Consider the following 12,977-nt stretch of genomic DNA (forward strand, 5'->3'; position numbering starts at 1 on the left):
GATCAGAAGTGGAGCACCAGTTGGGACACGAATCAGTGCCCACATGGGACGCTGATATCACAGTCAATAGCTCTACCTGCTATGCTACAATGCTGGCCCTGTAACACGCATTATTTGCCTTTTAAAGTGATCACAGTGACCTCAGTGTGATGGAGCGGACCACTTAGAAGCAAGGGTAGAAGCAGGAGCCTTTGCCATGGTCCAGGTGTAAGATGACAGAAGCTTGGGCAGGAGTGAAGGTGAAGGTGATGGTCAAGAGAAGTCAGATTCTGGAGACGTTATCAAGGTAATTCCAGCAGGATTTGCTGGTGGAGTTGATTGGAGATGTCAATTAGATGGCTCCTGGGTTGTTAGCCTCAAAAGGACAAAGCTACCATTTCATGGGGGTAGGGAAGACCTGAGGAAAACTTGTTTTGGATCCATTACGTTTGTAATGCCTGTTAGACAGTCAGGCAGTGCTGCATGTAGGCAGTTAAGTGTGAACCTAGTGTTCAGGGGCCTGGTTGTGGGCTGCAGTCAGCGTGGGTTTCCCCCAGCCAGAGATCTGAATGGTCCTGTCTGGGGAGAGAACAAGAACACACACAGTGCAAGCTGTGAGACTTGGATCCTGGGACTCTGGCACTTACAGGCTGGAAAATGAGGAAGAACCAGCAAGGACACTAAAAACAGCCCTTTAGGAAGGAAGAGAAGCCCGAGAGAGAGAGAACGGGATCTTGGCAGGCAGCATAAGGGCTTCACAAAGAAAGTTATCAGTTGTGTCGAATGCTGCACACAAGTGAAGTGAGATGAAGCCTGGAAACAGAAATCAGGTCTGAGAACATGGAAGATACTGAAGATCTGCAGCAGGTTCAGGAATGTGGGAACAAAGCCACATCGTGTGGGCCGGACAGAGTAAAAGTGGAGATGAGTATTTCAGTAGAGAAGGTCGCAGAGCCATGTGTTGATATGTGGTGGGAGTTACGGTTCAAAAATGTTTTTTTTAAAGGTGGTAGCTGATAGAAAATGTTTAGAAGGGAGTGGAAGGGATCCAATTGAGAGGAAAAGAAATCCCTGAGAAAAGTTGATGATTCTAAGAGTCAAATGCAACAAAGTGGCCAGACTGGTCTTACTCTTACCCAGTTACTGTAATCATGTCGCAAGGCTGGTACAGGTAGTTACTGTTTTCTGATTTCTTCTGTCTTCCTGGAGATCTAAGAAGCAAGATAACGAACTACAAGCGAGCAATGAGGTTTTGGCAGGTTTAGAAGATGAGAAACAGCTGGTGAGGAGGGCAAGGTAAATGGATTTGTGCAATAAAGTCTGGAGGGATGAGGAACCCAAGGAGCTCACTTCAGAGAGAGTATGCTTGTGTTTTCTCCCCGTCAAGTTCACCTGCTCTGTGCAGGTACCCATGCTGCAGAGAACTGACTAGGGTTGTGATTCAGGCAGGTAAAATGGAAAAGAGGAGTTGAGAGTTATTTGCAAAGGAGTTTTGTTAGCTACTCAGGCCACTCTCCTGGGCCACAGCAGAGAGCTGGACTGGAAGAGGAGCAGCCAGGACTAGAACCTGGCGCCTATATGGGATGCCAGCACCACAGGCGGAGGATTAACCAAGTGAGCCACGGCTCCTGCCCCACAATGTCTTTTTTTTTTTTTTAAGATTTTATTTGAGAGGCAGAGTTACAGGATAGAGAGAGGGAGAGACAAAGAGAAAGGTCTTCCATCCACTGGTTCATTCCCCAAATGGCTGCATCAGCCGGAGCTGGGCCAATTCAAAGCCAGGAGCCAGGAACTTCTGGACCTCCCAAGTGGGTGCAGGGACCCAAGTACTTCTACTGCTTTCCCATGCATGTTAGCAGGGAGCTGGATTGGAATTGGAGCAGCTGGGACTCGAACCATTGCCCATTTGGGATGCTGGTGGAGAATAACCTGCTGTGCCACAATGCTGGCCACGCTTACTGCTTTCACACCATCATTAAGTTGAGGAACACTCAGCCAGTTTAGTGCAAAAGCAGCCTTGGGTAGTATGTAAATGAGTGACCAGGATTGGCTAGTGTAAGCCTTGTCTGCCTCTTCTGTAGAGAGAAAAGAGAGTGAGCTGGGGATTAATCATCCCTGTGTTACTTCAGATGTTCAAGGTTAGGGCTGTGAAGAGAGACTAGCAAGAGACTGAGATGTGGCCAGGTGACTAGGATGGGAGCAGTACCTATGGACGTCGTAAACTGTTGAAGTTTGTTTCAAAAGGGGAATGGAGAAGAATGCGATGGCTGCAGTGGTATGTGGATTAAAGAAAAGTGTCCCTTTTGTTTTTCTTTTTTATGGCAACTGCTGTCAGCGTACTCACGTGCTGATGGAGCAGATCCTGAAGAGAAGTTGCTGGGTTGGCAGGAGGGGGCGCAGTTGCTGGAGAAATGTTACTGAGACTTAGTACACAATTAAAGGGTTGGCCTTAGATTGGAGCATTAACAGTTTGTTGATAATAAGAAGGCGGCTGTTTACTATTATAGTGTATATGCTGATGATTATTTACCATTTACTTAATTATAGCTGAAGAACTCAACTCCATTAAAGATAAGCACCATTTTAAAATTACCCGTGGGAAAGCTTATTCAAGGTTATAGTTGGGGCCAGCGCCGCGGCTCACTTGGCTAATCCTCCGCCTGCAGCACTGGCACACCGGGTTCTAGTCCCAGTTGGGGCACCTGATTCTGTCCCAGTTGTCCCTCTTCCATTCCAGCTCTCTGCTGTGGCCCAGGAGTGCAGTGGAGGATGGCCCAAGTGCTTGGGCCTGTACCCGCATGGGAGACCAGGACGAAACACCTGGCTCCTGGCTTCGGATCAGCGCGGTGTGCTGGCCGCAGTGGCCATTGGGCGGGTGAAGCAATGGAAAAGGAAGACCTTTCTCTCTGTCTCTCTCTCTCTCTCTCTCACTGTTCACTCTGCCTGTCAAAAAAAAAAAAAAAAAGGTTATAGTTGGTAAATGCCTGTCTCCTTGGTGTTTTGTAGTGCTGCCTTTGGTGCCGTGGGTGTGCTGCAGAAAGGCCTTGTGGGTCACTGTTAGGAGCAGGAGGGAAAATACCAGTTTAAAATTTTTTTTAAAGATTTATTTGCAAGGCAAAGTTAGAAGGAAAGACAGAGAGAGGGATCTTCCATCTGCTGGTTCACTCCCCAAATGGCTCCTATAGTCAGAGCTGGACCAGGCCGAAGCCAGGAGCCTGGAACTCCATACAGGTCTCCTATGTGGATGGTAAAGGCCTATGTACTTGGGTCATCTTCTCAGATGCCTTCGCAGAGAGCTGGATTGGAAGTAGAGGAGCTGGGACTTGAACTGGGTTTCATATGGGATGCTGACATCACAGGTAGCAGACAGCCCACCCAACCCACTGTGCCACAATGTTGGTCCCCAATATTTCGTTTTGGAAGGATTTCTTTTTCTTTTTTAGTTTATATTCTCCCATGACATGAAACAGTGAATGCCACAGTTAAAAGAACAGTATTGCAAGGTGATGACCAACTGTAGCTCTCCAGAAATAGGTATTGGTCCTCATCCAGTTTAAGAAATTAAACATTACAGATAAGGTGTACCACTTTCTGTTGTATTTATTTTTTAAAAGATTTGAGAGGCAGAGGTAGAGCTCTTTGATCCGCTGGTTCACTCCCTAAATAGCAGCAATGGCCAATGCTGGACCGATTTGTAGCTAGGAGCCAGGAGCTTCCTCTGGGTCTTCCAAGTGGGTGCAGGGGCCCAAGGACTTGGGCCATCTTTTGCTGCTGTCCCAGGCACATTAGCAGGGAGCTGGATTGGAAGTGGAGCAGCCAGGACTTGAACTGGCACCCATATGGGATGCTGGCGCTGCAGGCAGTGGCGTAACGTGCTGTGCTACAGTGCTGGCCCTTTTGTATTACTTTCTTAACCTCATTGCCTTCTGATGCTTCCTTCCCCGGAATTGTCCTAATTTTGTTATTTGTTACTCCTTTAAATTTGATATTTTGTTTTTACTTTGTACTTACTGAAAATTCGTTTTAACTGACTTGTCTTTGTTAAAGATTTAACCAAAAATGAAACATTTACCTTTAAATTTCTTTTAATGGTCTAAAACATTTTACGTTAGGAGGTGAGTATCAAGTTTAGTGGGATTTCATGGAGAGAAAGAAGGTTTACTGAACTTTTTAAAGTTTTTTCTGGCTGAGATGGTAGAAGCAGTGTAGGTTCCTCGGGTTCTGGGTGGTGAGGGTAGGGGGCAGGGATGTGCTGTGCTGTGGACAGGCGAGATGAGTTAATAGCACAGCTTCTAGACGTTTTTTTCTTAGTTCCTTAAGGGCAGTGGCAGTAATAGAAATTTTGATTTTTGTCAAATGGTTTGATCATTTGACAGCATGGTCTTTGGTCAGTTTCTTAATGCACATAATCCATTTGGAAAAATACAGTAATTAATGAGTAAATAGTTCCTGAATTTTTTTTGAAAAGTCAAGCTTTTAAAAAGTGTTAATATACCTTTCAGAGATAAGAAAGGTAGCAAAAAGTGGTGTTAACTTAGGCTTTTCATTCTGTGACATGGGGACAATATCCATATGCTGGTTGACTCCACAAGTGCTCACCAATGGCAGGACTGGGAAAATGTTGAACAGCAGCTTGGAATGTGCTCCAGGTTTTCCCCTTGGGTGGCAGGACCCCAGTAACCTCCTAGGAAGTTGGAGTTGGGAGTCGGGACTCATCGTGAAACACTCCAGTGTGGGATGCAGGGGTCTCATCTGGCAGGCTGTGGCTGACTCCCTATGCCTTTTTGAAAGAGGTTAAATAACTATACTGTAGCTGTCCTATAGCCAAATACTAGATGTTGTGTAACTGGTAGCACATTGATGCCCTTGTGATGCAGTGGAGATAATAGTTAGGGCAAGGACTCTAGCCGCTGTTTCCCACTTGACTCTGGTCTTGGGCTCATTGGAAAAAAGGAGTTCCTCGTTTTTGAATAGTAAAATAAGTATTTTGCTCATATTTCTTTTTTTCTTTTCTTTTTCTTTTTGACAGGCAGAGTAGACAGTGAGAGAGAGAGAGAGAGAGAGAGAGAGAGAGAGAGAGAAAGGTCTTCCTTTTGCCGTTGGTTCCCCTCCAATGGCCACCACGGCCAGCGTGCTGCGGCCGGCGCATCGCGCTGATCCGAAGCCAGGAGCCAGGTGCTTCTCCTGGTCTCCCATGCGGGTGCAGGGCCTAAGAACTTGGGCCATCCTCCACTGTACTCCCTGGCCACAGCAGAGAGCTGGCCTGGAAGAGGGGCAACCAGTTCAGAATCCGGCACCCCAACCGGGAATAGAACCCGGTGTGCCGGTGCCGCAAGGTGGAAGATTAGCCTATTGAGCCACGGCGCCGGCTGCTCACATTTCTAAGATTTGTTTTGGTAGTAAATAATGTGTGTAAAATCTAACAATTTTTAGCAGATACAAGGGAAGCCAAAACTTGTAATTTATTTTATGATGGCTGTGTTTGAATAAAGAAATATATTTGGATTTGGGCACAAAGAATCTTATTATTCTTTTGGTGTTGCTCTTTTCAAGTAATTGGGTTCTCCTCCCTTTGCTTGGGGCGCTTACTAGTATGGAACCTAATAATCATGTCTTAATTTTGGCTTATACCAAGGTTAATGGTGTAGGAGGTAGAACAAGTAGGATTTTGGAATAAAAGTAGAAAATAGGAGAAGTGTAAATGTCTATTGCTTATTGGCTAAAGCAAATCCCTTTATTGCCTAAAAACTTCCTTCTAAAAATATTAAATTTAATCCTTAAAATGATGAGTTGTGCAACACTGGTTAATTTGGGAATTTTGTACTTGGCGTGTCCTGATGGAAACCTATCTCCGGTTTTTTAGTTCTTTATCTTTCTTCAAATTGATGGCAGTTTAATGACTGTAACACTCAGTATCCTGTATCTTCAAGGAGAATCTGAGTAAACCCTTTGAACTAGAAGCTTGCTTTCTGGAATGACATCAAATCCAGAAGGAAAGAAGGAAAACTAAGGAAGAGCAGTGGAGAAGTGCCCTGTGAGGTTCATTGACATGAGCTGTCAGTGTTGTAACCAGGAGGCAAGGTGACTGGGAAAGGGTGGAGGCTGACTGAAGACAGGGAGATGGGATTCAGGGTAAGTCTAACTGCAGAGCTCTGGGAGTTAGGAGAGCTGGTAGGAGTTACTAAACATTAATGTGTGGTAAGGGGGTGGGGAGTGGTAGTGGGAACTGTGGCAGGACTCTGTGATGGGGGAAACAGGACAAAACCTCAGAGGCAGGGCTGTAGCCAGAGCCGCCACACTTGGGTTAAAATGGTAGCTGTTTGTTGTGCTGATTATGTTTAAACAAAAATTTTGTTGAATTTTGAGATTGTAGATTTCCCTGAAATTGTATAAACTAATGTAGAGAAATCCAATCTACCCTTTGTCCATTTAAGTTAATGTGACCACTGCAACAGTCACGACAGAGAACAGGTTCATCACAGGAATCTGCTTCCCAGCCATGGCCGTGATCTGTCTTCACTCTTCCTTAGTCTCAGCAACCACTGATCTGTTCTCAGTCTCTGTAATTCTGTCATTTCAAGGATGTTTATATTTGTGTCTGGGTGTGTGTGTATGATACTCGGCATTAACATTTTTTCAAACATTTATTTATTTGAAAAATATAGTTAGAGGAGAGACAGATCTTGTATCTGCTGGTTCACCCCCCAGTGGCCACAACAGCTAGGGCTGTGCCAGGCTAATGCCAGGAGTCAGGAGCTTCTTCTGGGTCCCTTACATGGGTACAGGGGCCTAGGGACTTGGGCCACCTTTTGCTGCTTTACCAGGTGCATTAGCAGGGGGCTGGATTGGAAGTGGAGCAGGAATGAAACTGATGCTGGCTCTGCAGGCTGCTGCTTAACCTGCTGTGTCACAGCACTGGCCCCAACCTTAACCTTTTGAGACTGACACTCTCAGGTGTAATTCTCTTGAGAACCCTCCAAGTTTCAGTAACTCATTTCTGTTTTATTGCTGTGTAGTATTCCATGGTATAACATACTGTAATTATTTAACAGTATGCCAGTGGAAGACATTTGTATTATTTCTGTTTTGGGGCTGTTAACCATACAAGTGCTAGAACATTTATTACAGCTATTTGTGTGAAAACAGCTTTTCACTTCTCACTGATTAAATTCCCAAGATTGTATTTGTTGAATCACACAGTAGGCTGCACTTACATATTTAAGGGGATGGTGTTGTGGCGTAGTGGATAAAGTCACCACCTGTGACATTGGCATCCCATGTAAGTGCTGGTTCATGTCCTGGCTGCTCTACTCTTTTTTTTTTTTTGACAGGCATAGTGGATAGTGAGAGGGAGAGAGAGAGAGAGAAAGGTCTTCCTTTGCCGTTGGTTCACCCTCCAATGGTCGCCGCAGCCAGTGCACTGCGCTGATCCAAAGCCAGGAGCCAGGTGCTTCTCCTGGTCTCCCATGAGGTTGCAGAGCCCAAGGACTTGGGCCATCCTCCACTGCACTCCCAGGCCATAGCAGAGAGCTGGCCTGGAAGAGGGGCAACCGGGACAGAACCAGCGCCCCGACTGGGACTAGAACCTGCGGCACTGGCCTGCTCTACTTCTGATCCAGCTCCCTGCTAATGTCCTGGAAAAGCAGCAGAAGATGGTCCAAGTGTATGGGCCCCTGCTATCCACATGAGAGACCTGGATGAAGCTCCTGGCTTCAGCCTGGCCATTGTGGCCATCTAGGGAGTAGAACCAGTGGATTGAAGATCTCTCCCTATCTTTCCCACTTGCTTTTTGTAACTCTTTCAATAAAGAAGTCTTTTAAAAATAATATTTTTAAAAACTTCATTTTTTACAGAGAAAGAAATCTATCTTCTGGCCCCTTTCCCAAATACCTGCACCAGCCTGGGTGGGGCTGGGCTAAAGCTTGGAGCTGAGAACTCACTCTGGGTCTCCCTCCTGGGTGGTAGGGATTTCATTCCTTGAGGCATCACCTGGTGCCTCCCAGAGTGTGTAGTAGAAGGAAGCTGAAATTAAGAGCTGGTCCAGGACTCAAACCTGGGTACTCTGATACAGGATGTGGGCATCCTGAGTGGTGTAGTTTTTAAAAATTTATTTATTTGAAAGAGTTACAAAGAGAGGAGAGGCAGAGAGAGAGAGTTCTTCCATCCGCTGGTTCACTCCCCCATTGGCCACAACAGCTGGAGCTGTGATCTGAACCCAGGAGCCAGAAGCTTCTTCCGGGTCTCCCATGCAGGTGCAGGGCCCAGGGACTTTGAGCCATCTTCTTCTTTTTCAGGCAATAGCAGAGAACTGAATAGGAAGTAGAACAACCGGGTCGCGAACTGGCGCCCATATGGGATGCTGGCACTGCAGGCAGTGGCTTTACTTACTATGCCACAGCGCTGTCCCTCCCCGTTCCCCCCCCCCCCACAGTGGTGTCTTAACTGCTTTGCCAAACATGAAATGTTTTAATGACAGAAGCACAGAAGTCTTCACTTTATTGTCAAGGATCAAAATGTGTTATTAAAGATTATTATTGGATGCCAGAACTTTCCCTTTCTGTTGTCTTCTCTGTAAACACATTCTTCTGTAAGCTGTTGCACAAATACCTGAATTTTGTTAAGGAAATAGGTTTAATTACGGTGTGCTATTTGGATGTTTTAATATTTATGTTCGATGTTGAATGAAAAAATATAGATTTGCCTTTCTTTTCATAAAATAACATAAGCAAGACTTTTTAGTATATATTGTAGAACAAATAAGGTATTTGTTAGGTATATTTAGTTACTTTAAAATATGTATTTTCAGAATCTGATGTTTATAGCAGAGTTCCATACCTGTTAAACTGCCATTGTAAAAATAAAACCGATTTAGAGTAAATACATTACTGGATGCTGCTTAATCCGCCTCTGAGGCTTTAGAAGACTCAAGAAGTTGTAGTAGATGTTGTACTATAGTAGGCATGCAGTTCGTAAGCCTGGCTGTCTTTCAGAATCACCTGAGAAGTTAAAACAAATCTGAAAAACTCCAGATTATTAAGTGTCAAAACAAAACCAAACTTCAGTTTCATTTGATAAATACTAAGTTTAGAAAACTAGAACTCCAGGAAAGAGGGATTCTGTTGGTGCCTTACATCTACTTTGGCATGTAGTCAACACTCAATAAATTAAATGTTAAGTGTATGCAATGTGTGGGTGTTGAGTGTGGGGTGGTGAGAGTGCTTTTGACTGCTTATATAAAATAAATGAAAAGCTTAAAGAGTCTAGTTAACATTTACTGTATACTTTCAGTTGCTTAGATAAAAGTAACAGGTGTCAAAATGGGAACTTGGATTACAAGAGTGGCTGTTGATCCAGATAACTAAGCAAACAAGTTTGGCTAGATTACATGCATACTGCCACTGCTCAAAGCACAACTACTCTATCTGCAGATTTGTATTTTTTTTTTTTTGGTATTTCTTGTGATTGGTAGCTCCCTCTTTCCTAAGTCATAAGTGCTTTAATCTTTGAATTATTTTGTATTTGAGAATGTCTTCCCTTTACCTTATTACTTAGGAATAGGACATACTGACTGGAAGGGTAATTGAGTACTACTCCTTTTCCTCTCTTCACATAGAAAGGACATTATTCCTTATTCTCCAGCATACTTCTGCCTGGATATTTTTAGAATTTTTGTATAAAATCCAGCAACTTCCCTAGGGTATAAGAATAAGTACAATTTTATTGGGTATTACTCTTTCCTGGTATATGGTGAGCTTCCTTCGGTGTGTAGATTCAGATCTTCTTGTATTTCAGGGAAGTTTTACTTTATTATACTCTTGAGATTCCTCTCTACTTTCTCTTTCAGGACGTCTAGTTTTGTGTATGTTGGCCGCATCATTCATATGTAGCATCTTCTCTCCAAGAGCTTTCCTCTTTGTCTTTTTTGCTTATTTGCTTTGTGATACTTCTGTTTTCTGTCCCTTGTGGTTAATGTTTTATTACTTTTTAAAAAATATTTATTTATTTGAAAGACAGAGTTTCAAAGAGACAGAAGCAGAGAGAGGTCTCCCATCTACTGGTTCACTCCCCAGATGGCAGTGGCCAGAGCTGGGCCTATCCGAAGCCAGGAGCAGCTGAGACTCGAACTGGTGCCCATGTGGGATGTCAGCACTGCAGGCATGGCTACACCTACTCTGCCATAGTGCCACCCCCCACGTCTTATTACTTTTAATGTAATTTTTAATTTAATGTCATCTTTTAAATTCCCCTTATTCTAGCCACCCTCACGCACTTTTTGTGTTGTCTTACCTTTTTGTTTCAGTTCATGCAGTCTGTGTTCTCTGAATTTGCTTAAAAAGTTCTTGAGTTCCTGAGATTCTTTCTTCACCTGTTTTGTGCTGTATACCCCCACTTGGGTGTGTGCCTGCTGTGTGTGGGAAGCTTCCTGGTGCTTGTCTAAGTGTCATTCACTCGGGTTCATGTATGGTAGACTTAGAGTTGGGTGACTGGCGTGAATACTTTGTCTTCGATGATTTTTTTTTTTATTTGACAGGCAGAGTCGACAGTGAGAGAGAGAGACAGAGAGAAAGGTCTTCCTTTTGCCATTGGATCACCCTCCAATGGCCACTGCAGCCAGTGTGCTGCGGCCGGTGCATCGCGCTGATCCGATGGCAGGAGCCAGGTACTTCTCCTGGTCTCCCATGGGGTGCAGGGCCCAAGCACTTGGGCCATCCTCCACTGCACTCCCGGGCCACAGCAGAGAGCTGGCCTGGAAGAGGGGCAACTGGGACAGAATCCGGCGCCCTGACCAGAACTAGAACCCGGTGTGCTGGTGCCACACGTGAAGGATTAGCCTATTGAGCCACGGCGCTGGCCAGCCTTCTGTGATTCTAATGTCTGTCCCCCGGACACTAGAGAAAGAGGTATGAAAAGCATGTACTTGGAAAAGAGAGTGATAAAGTGCAGAGGTTAGCCTTTCTTTAAACTTTGACTATATTCTAAATTCTCTTTCCATGTATCACACGTAGGAGTCTGGTCAAAGGTTTAAGTTCTCTAGCTTAGTGGGCTAAAAAGTGGGCCAAAAAGTCAATTTGATGGGGCAAGTGATCTTTCCTCTCTTGGGTCTGGCTTAAGTGTTCAAAATATGTAGACTTGACAGGAATTGGAATTTAGTACTTTCCTGTACTTAGTATGGATCTTAATTTTTCTTGAAACCCTTGTCAGTGCTGTGACTTCTCCCTTGTTGGATTTGGTTACATTTTTTTTTTCAGTTCTTGGTTTTGATAGATGCTATAGAGGGCAAAGAGAAGACGCACTTGTGCTGTCAGCTTTCTGTGAGCTTGCTTTTAATGTAGTTGCAGTGACAGTTGTTAAAATATTAATATCAGTTATTAAAATGTTCAAACATTTATAATTTCAGTGATTGAACTAAGGGCTTTTTAAAGTCAATTTAGAAATAATCTCTTAAGATTACTTTATGTAATTCTTACTATCGAATTTTGCTAGTTTTATATAAAGAATTATTGGGCCAGCTTGTATATTTTGTCTTCCTTTGTGCCCTTGGATTTGGGACTGAAATTCTGAATTCAAGTTTTGTGTTCTGTTTTTGTTTGCTACTGTCGCTCCCCCTCTTCGTGGAGGAACGACACAGGACCCTGCGCTGTTCTTTCGTCTGCTCGGCCCTCCCCGGGTTTGCTGCTGGTTCTTCCCGGGTTGGCTACTATCCCTTCCACCTCCGTGGAAGGGCAGTTCCCCCTGCCACATTCCCCACTTCCGCAGGGGAGCGGCACACCGCCGGCCGGCTCTCTCGGGGGCTGCTCAGGTGTTCCCCTTAGGTGTTCCTCTTAGATGTTCCTGGTGCATGCCGTCTCTCTCCTCCTTTATAGTCCTCCTCTGCCAATCCCAACTCGGCTGCCCACACGCCGAGTACGCTGCTCTCCTCCAATCAGGAGCAAGTCCTACAGTTTATTGGCTGAACTGGAGGCAGCTGTGCAGAAGCTGTTTTCTTCTCTCCCAGCGCCATATTGTGGGAGAGCAGATGCATAGAATAAGTCTTAATTCCAGTAACTCAGTCCAGTCCGGGCTGCTCCCCACAGCTACTATCCAAAAATCACTTAGATTCTGCATTTTAATAAGAATATGAAACCTTTGCTTTTGTTTCTAAAACAAGTCCTTCATGGATTCTAATAAATTCACATGATATTCAAAGAAAAAATGGGAGGTTTCAAAGGAGTGTTGTGTTGTAGCACTTCTCCAGGTACTGCTCTGGGAAATTGTCACTGCTGCCACGTTACTCTGCCCTCACGGTCAGGGGGAATAATCACTTTGCCCTTCTGTTTGTATAATCACATCAATTTGGTAGGTTGACTTCGAACCTTTACTAAAAGGTTCAGGTGTGGTACTTCAAAAATTGTTTTGCCAAATAGAAGTTGTAATTTTAATTCAAAAAGTTGGCCTGATTTTTCATTTAGCTTAGTATTGTCATGTCATTCAGGGGACTATCTGCCTTTCCTGCTGGCTGGAGTCTGAAGATCTGCTGCCTGCCTACCTTACACCATGCTTCCTATAAAACAACTGCCTAGATTTGGATTCTCATAAGAATGTTAGTTTATTCTAGTTTTACCAAAATACCTTCATCTTTTTTTTCTTTGAGTTGAATTACATTTGACCCGCTGCACCACAGTGCCAACCCCAGGTTTTCATTGATTAAGAATAACCACTAAAATAGAGTGAATTCCTAGATTTTAACCATATGAGAAATCAGTAGACCTCATGTATAATATATTATATGTGCATAATCAACCTGTCACTTGTGTTTTTGAGTTTTGTTTTGTTTTTTAAAAGATTCATTTATTCATTTGAAAGGTAGAGTTACAAATAGAGGCAGAAGTGGGGTGTGTGTGTGTGTCTTCCGTCCGCTGTTTCACTCCATGAATGGTCACAATGGCCAGAGCTAGGCCCATGAGGAGCCAGGAGCTTCTCCTGGCTTTCCCACACAGGTGCAGTGGCCCGAGGACTTG

General features: G+C 44.3%; 1 protein-coding gene across 1 annotated transcript in view; it reads left to right on the forward strand.

Moving 5' to 3' along the window:
• The first annotated feature begins 212 nt into the window (after positions 1-212).
• The window catches only part of LOC103346384 (WW domain-containing adapter protein with coiled-coil-like), a 51,191-nt gene continuing 38,426 nt past the window's right edge, over positions 213-12,977 (forward strand). Inside the window, exons 1-3 of the mRNA XM_089311274.1 lie at positions 213-286; positions 1,189-1,275; positions 1,385-1,428. Coding sequence (XP_089167400.1) covers positions 213-286; positions 1,189-1,275; positions 1,385-1,428 — 205 coding nt within the window. The remainder of the gene's footprint in view (positions 287-1,188; positions 1,276-1,384; positions 1,429-12,977) is intronic.

This window comes from Oryctolagus cuniculus, chromosome 13 (genome assembly GCF_051225735.1).
Source record: "Oryctolagus cuniculus isolate XC-2025 breed Fujian yellow rabbit chromosome 13, ASM5122573v1, whole genome shotgun sequence".
Lineage (NCBI taxonomy): Eukaryota > Metazoa > Chordata > Mammalia > Lagomorpha > Leporidae > Oryctolagus > Oryctolagus cuniculus.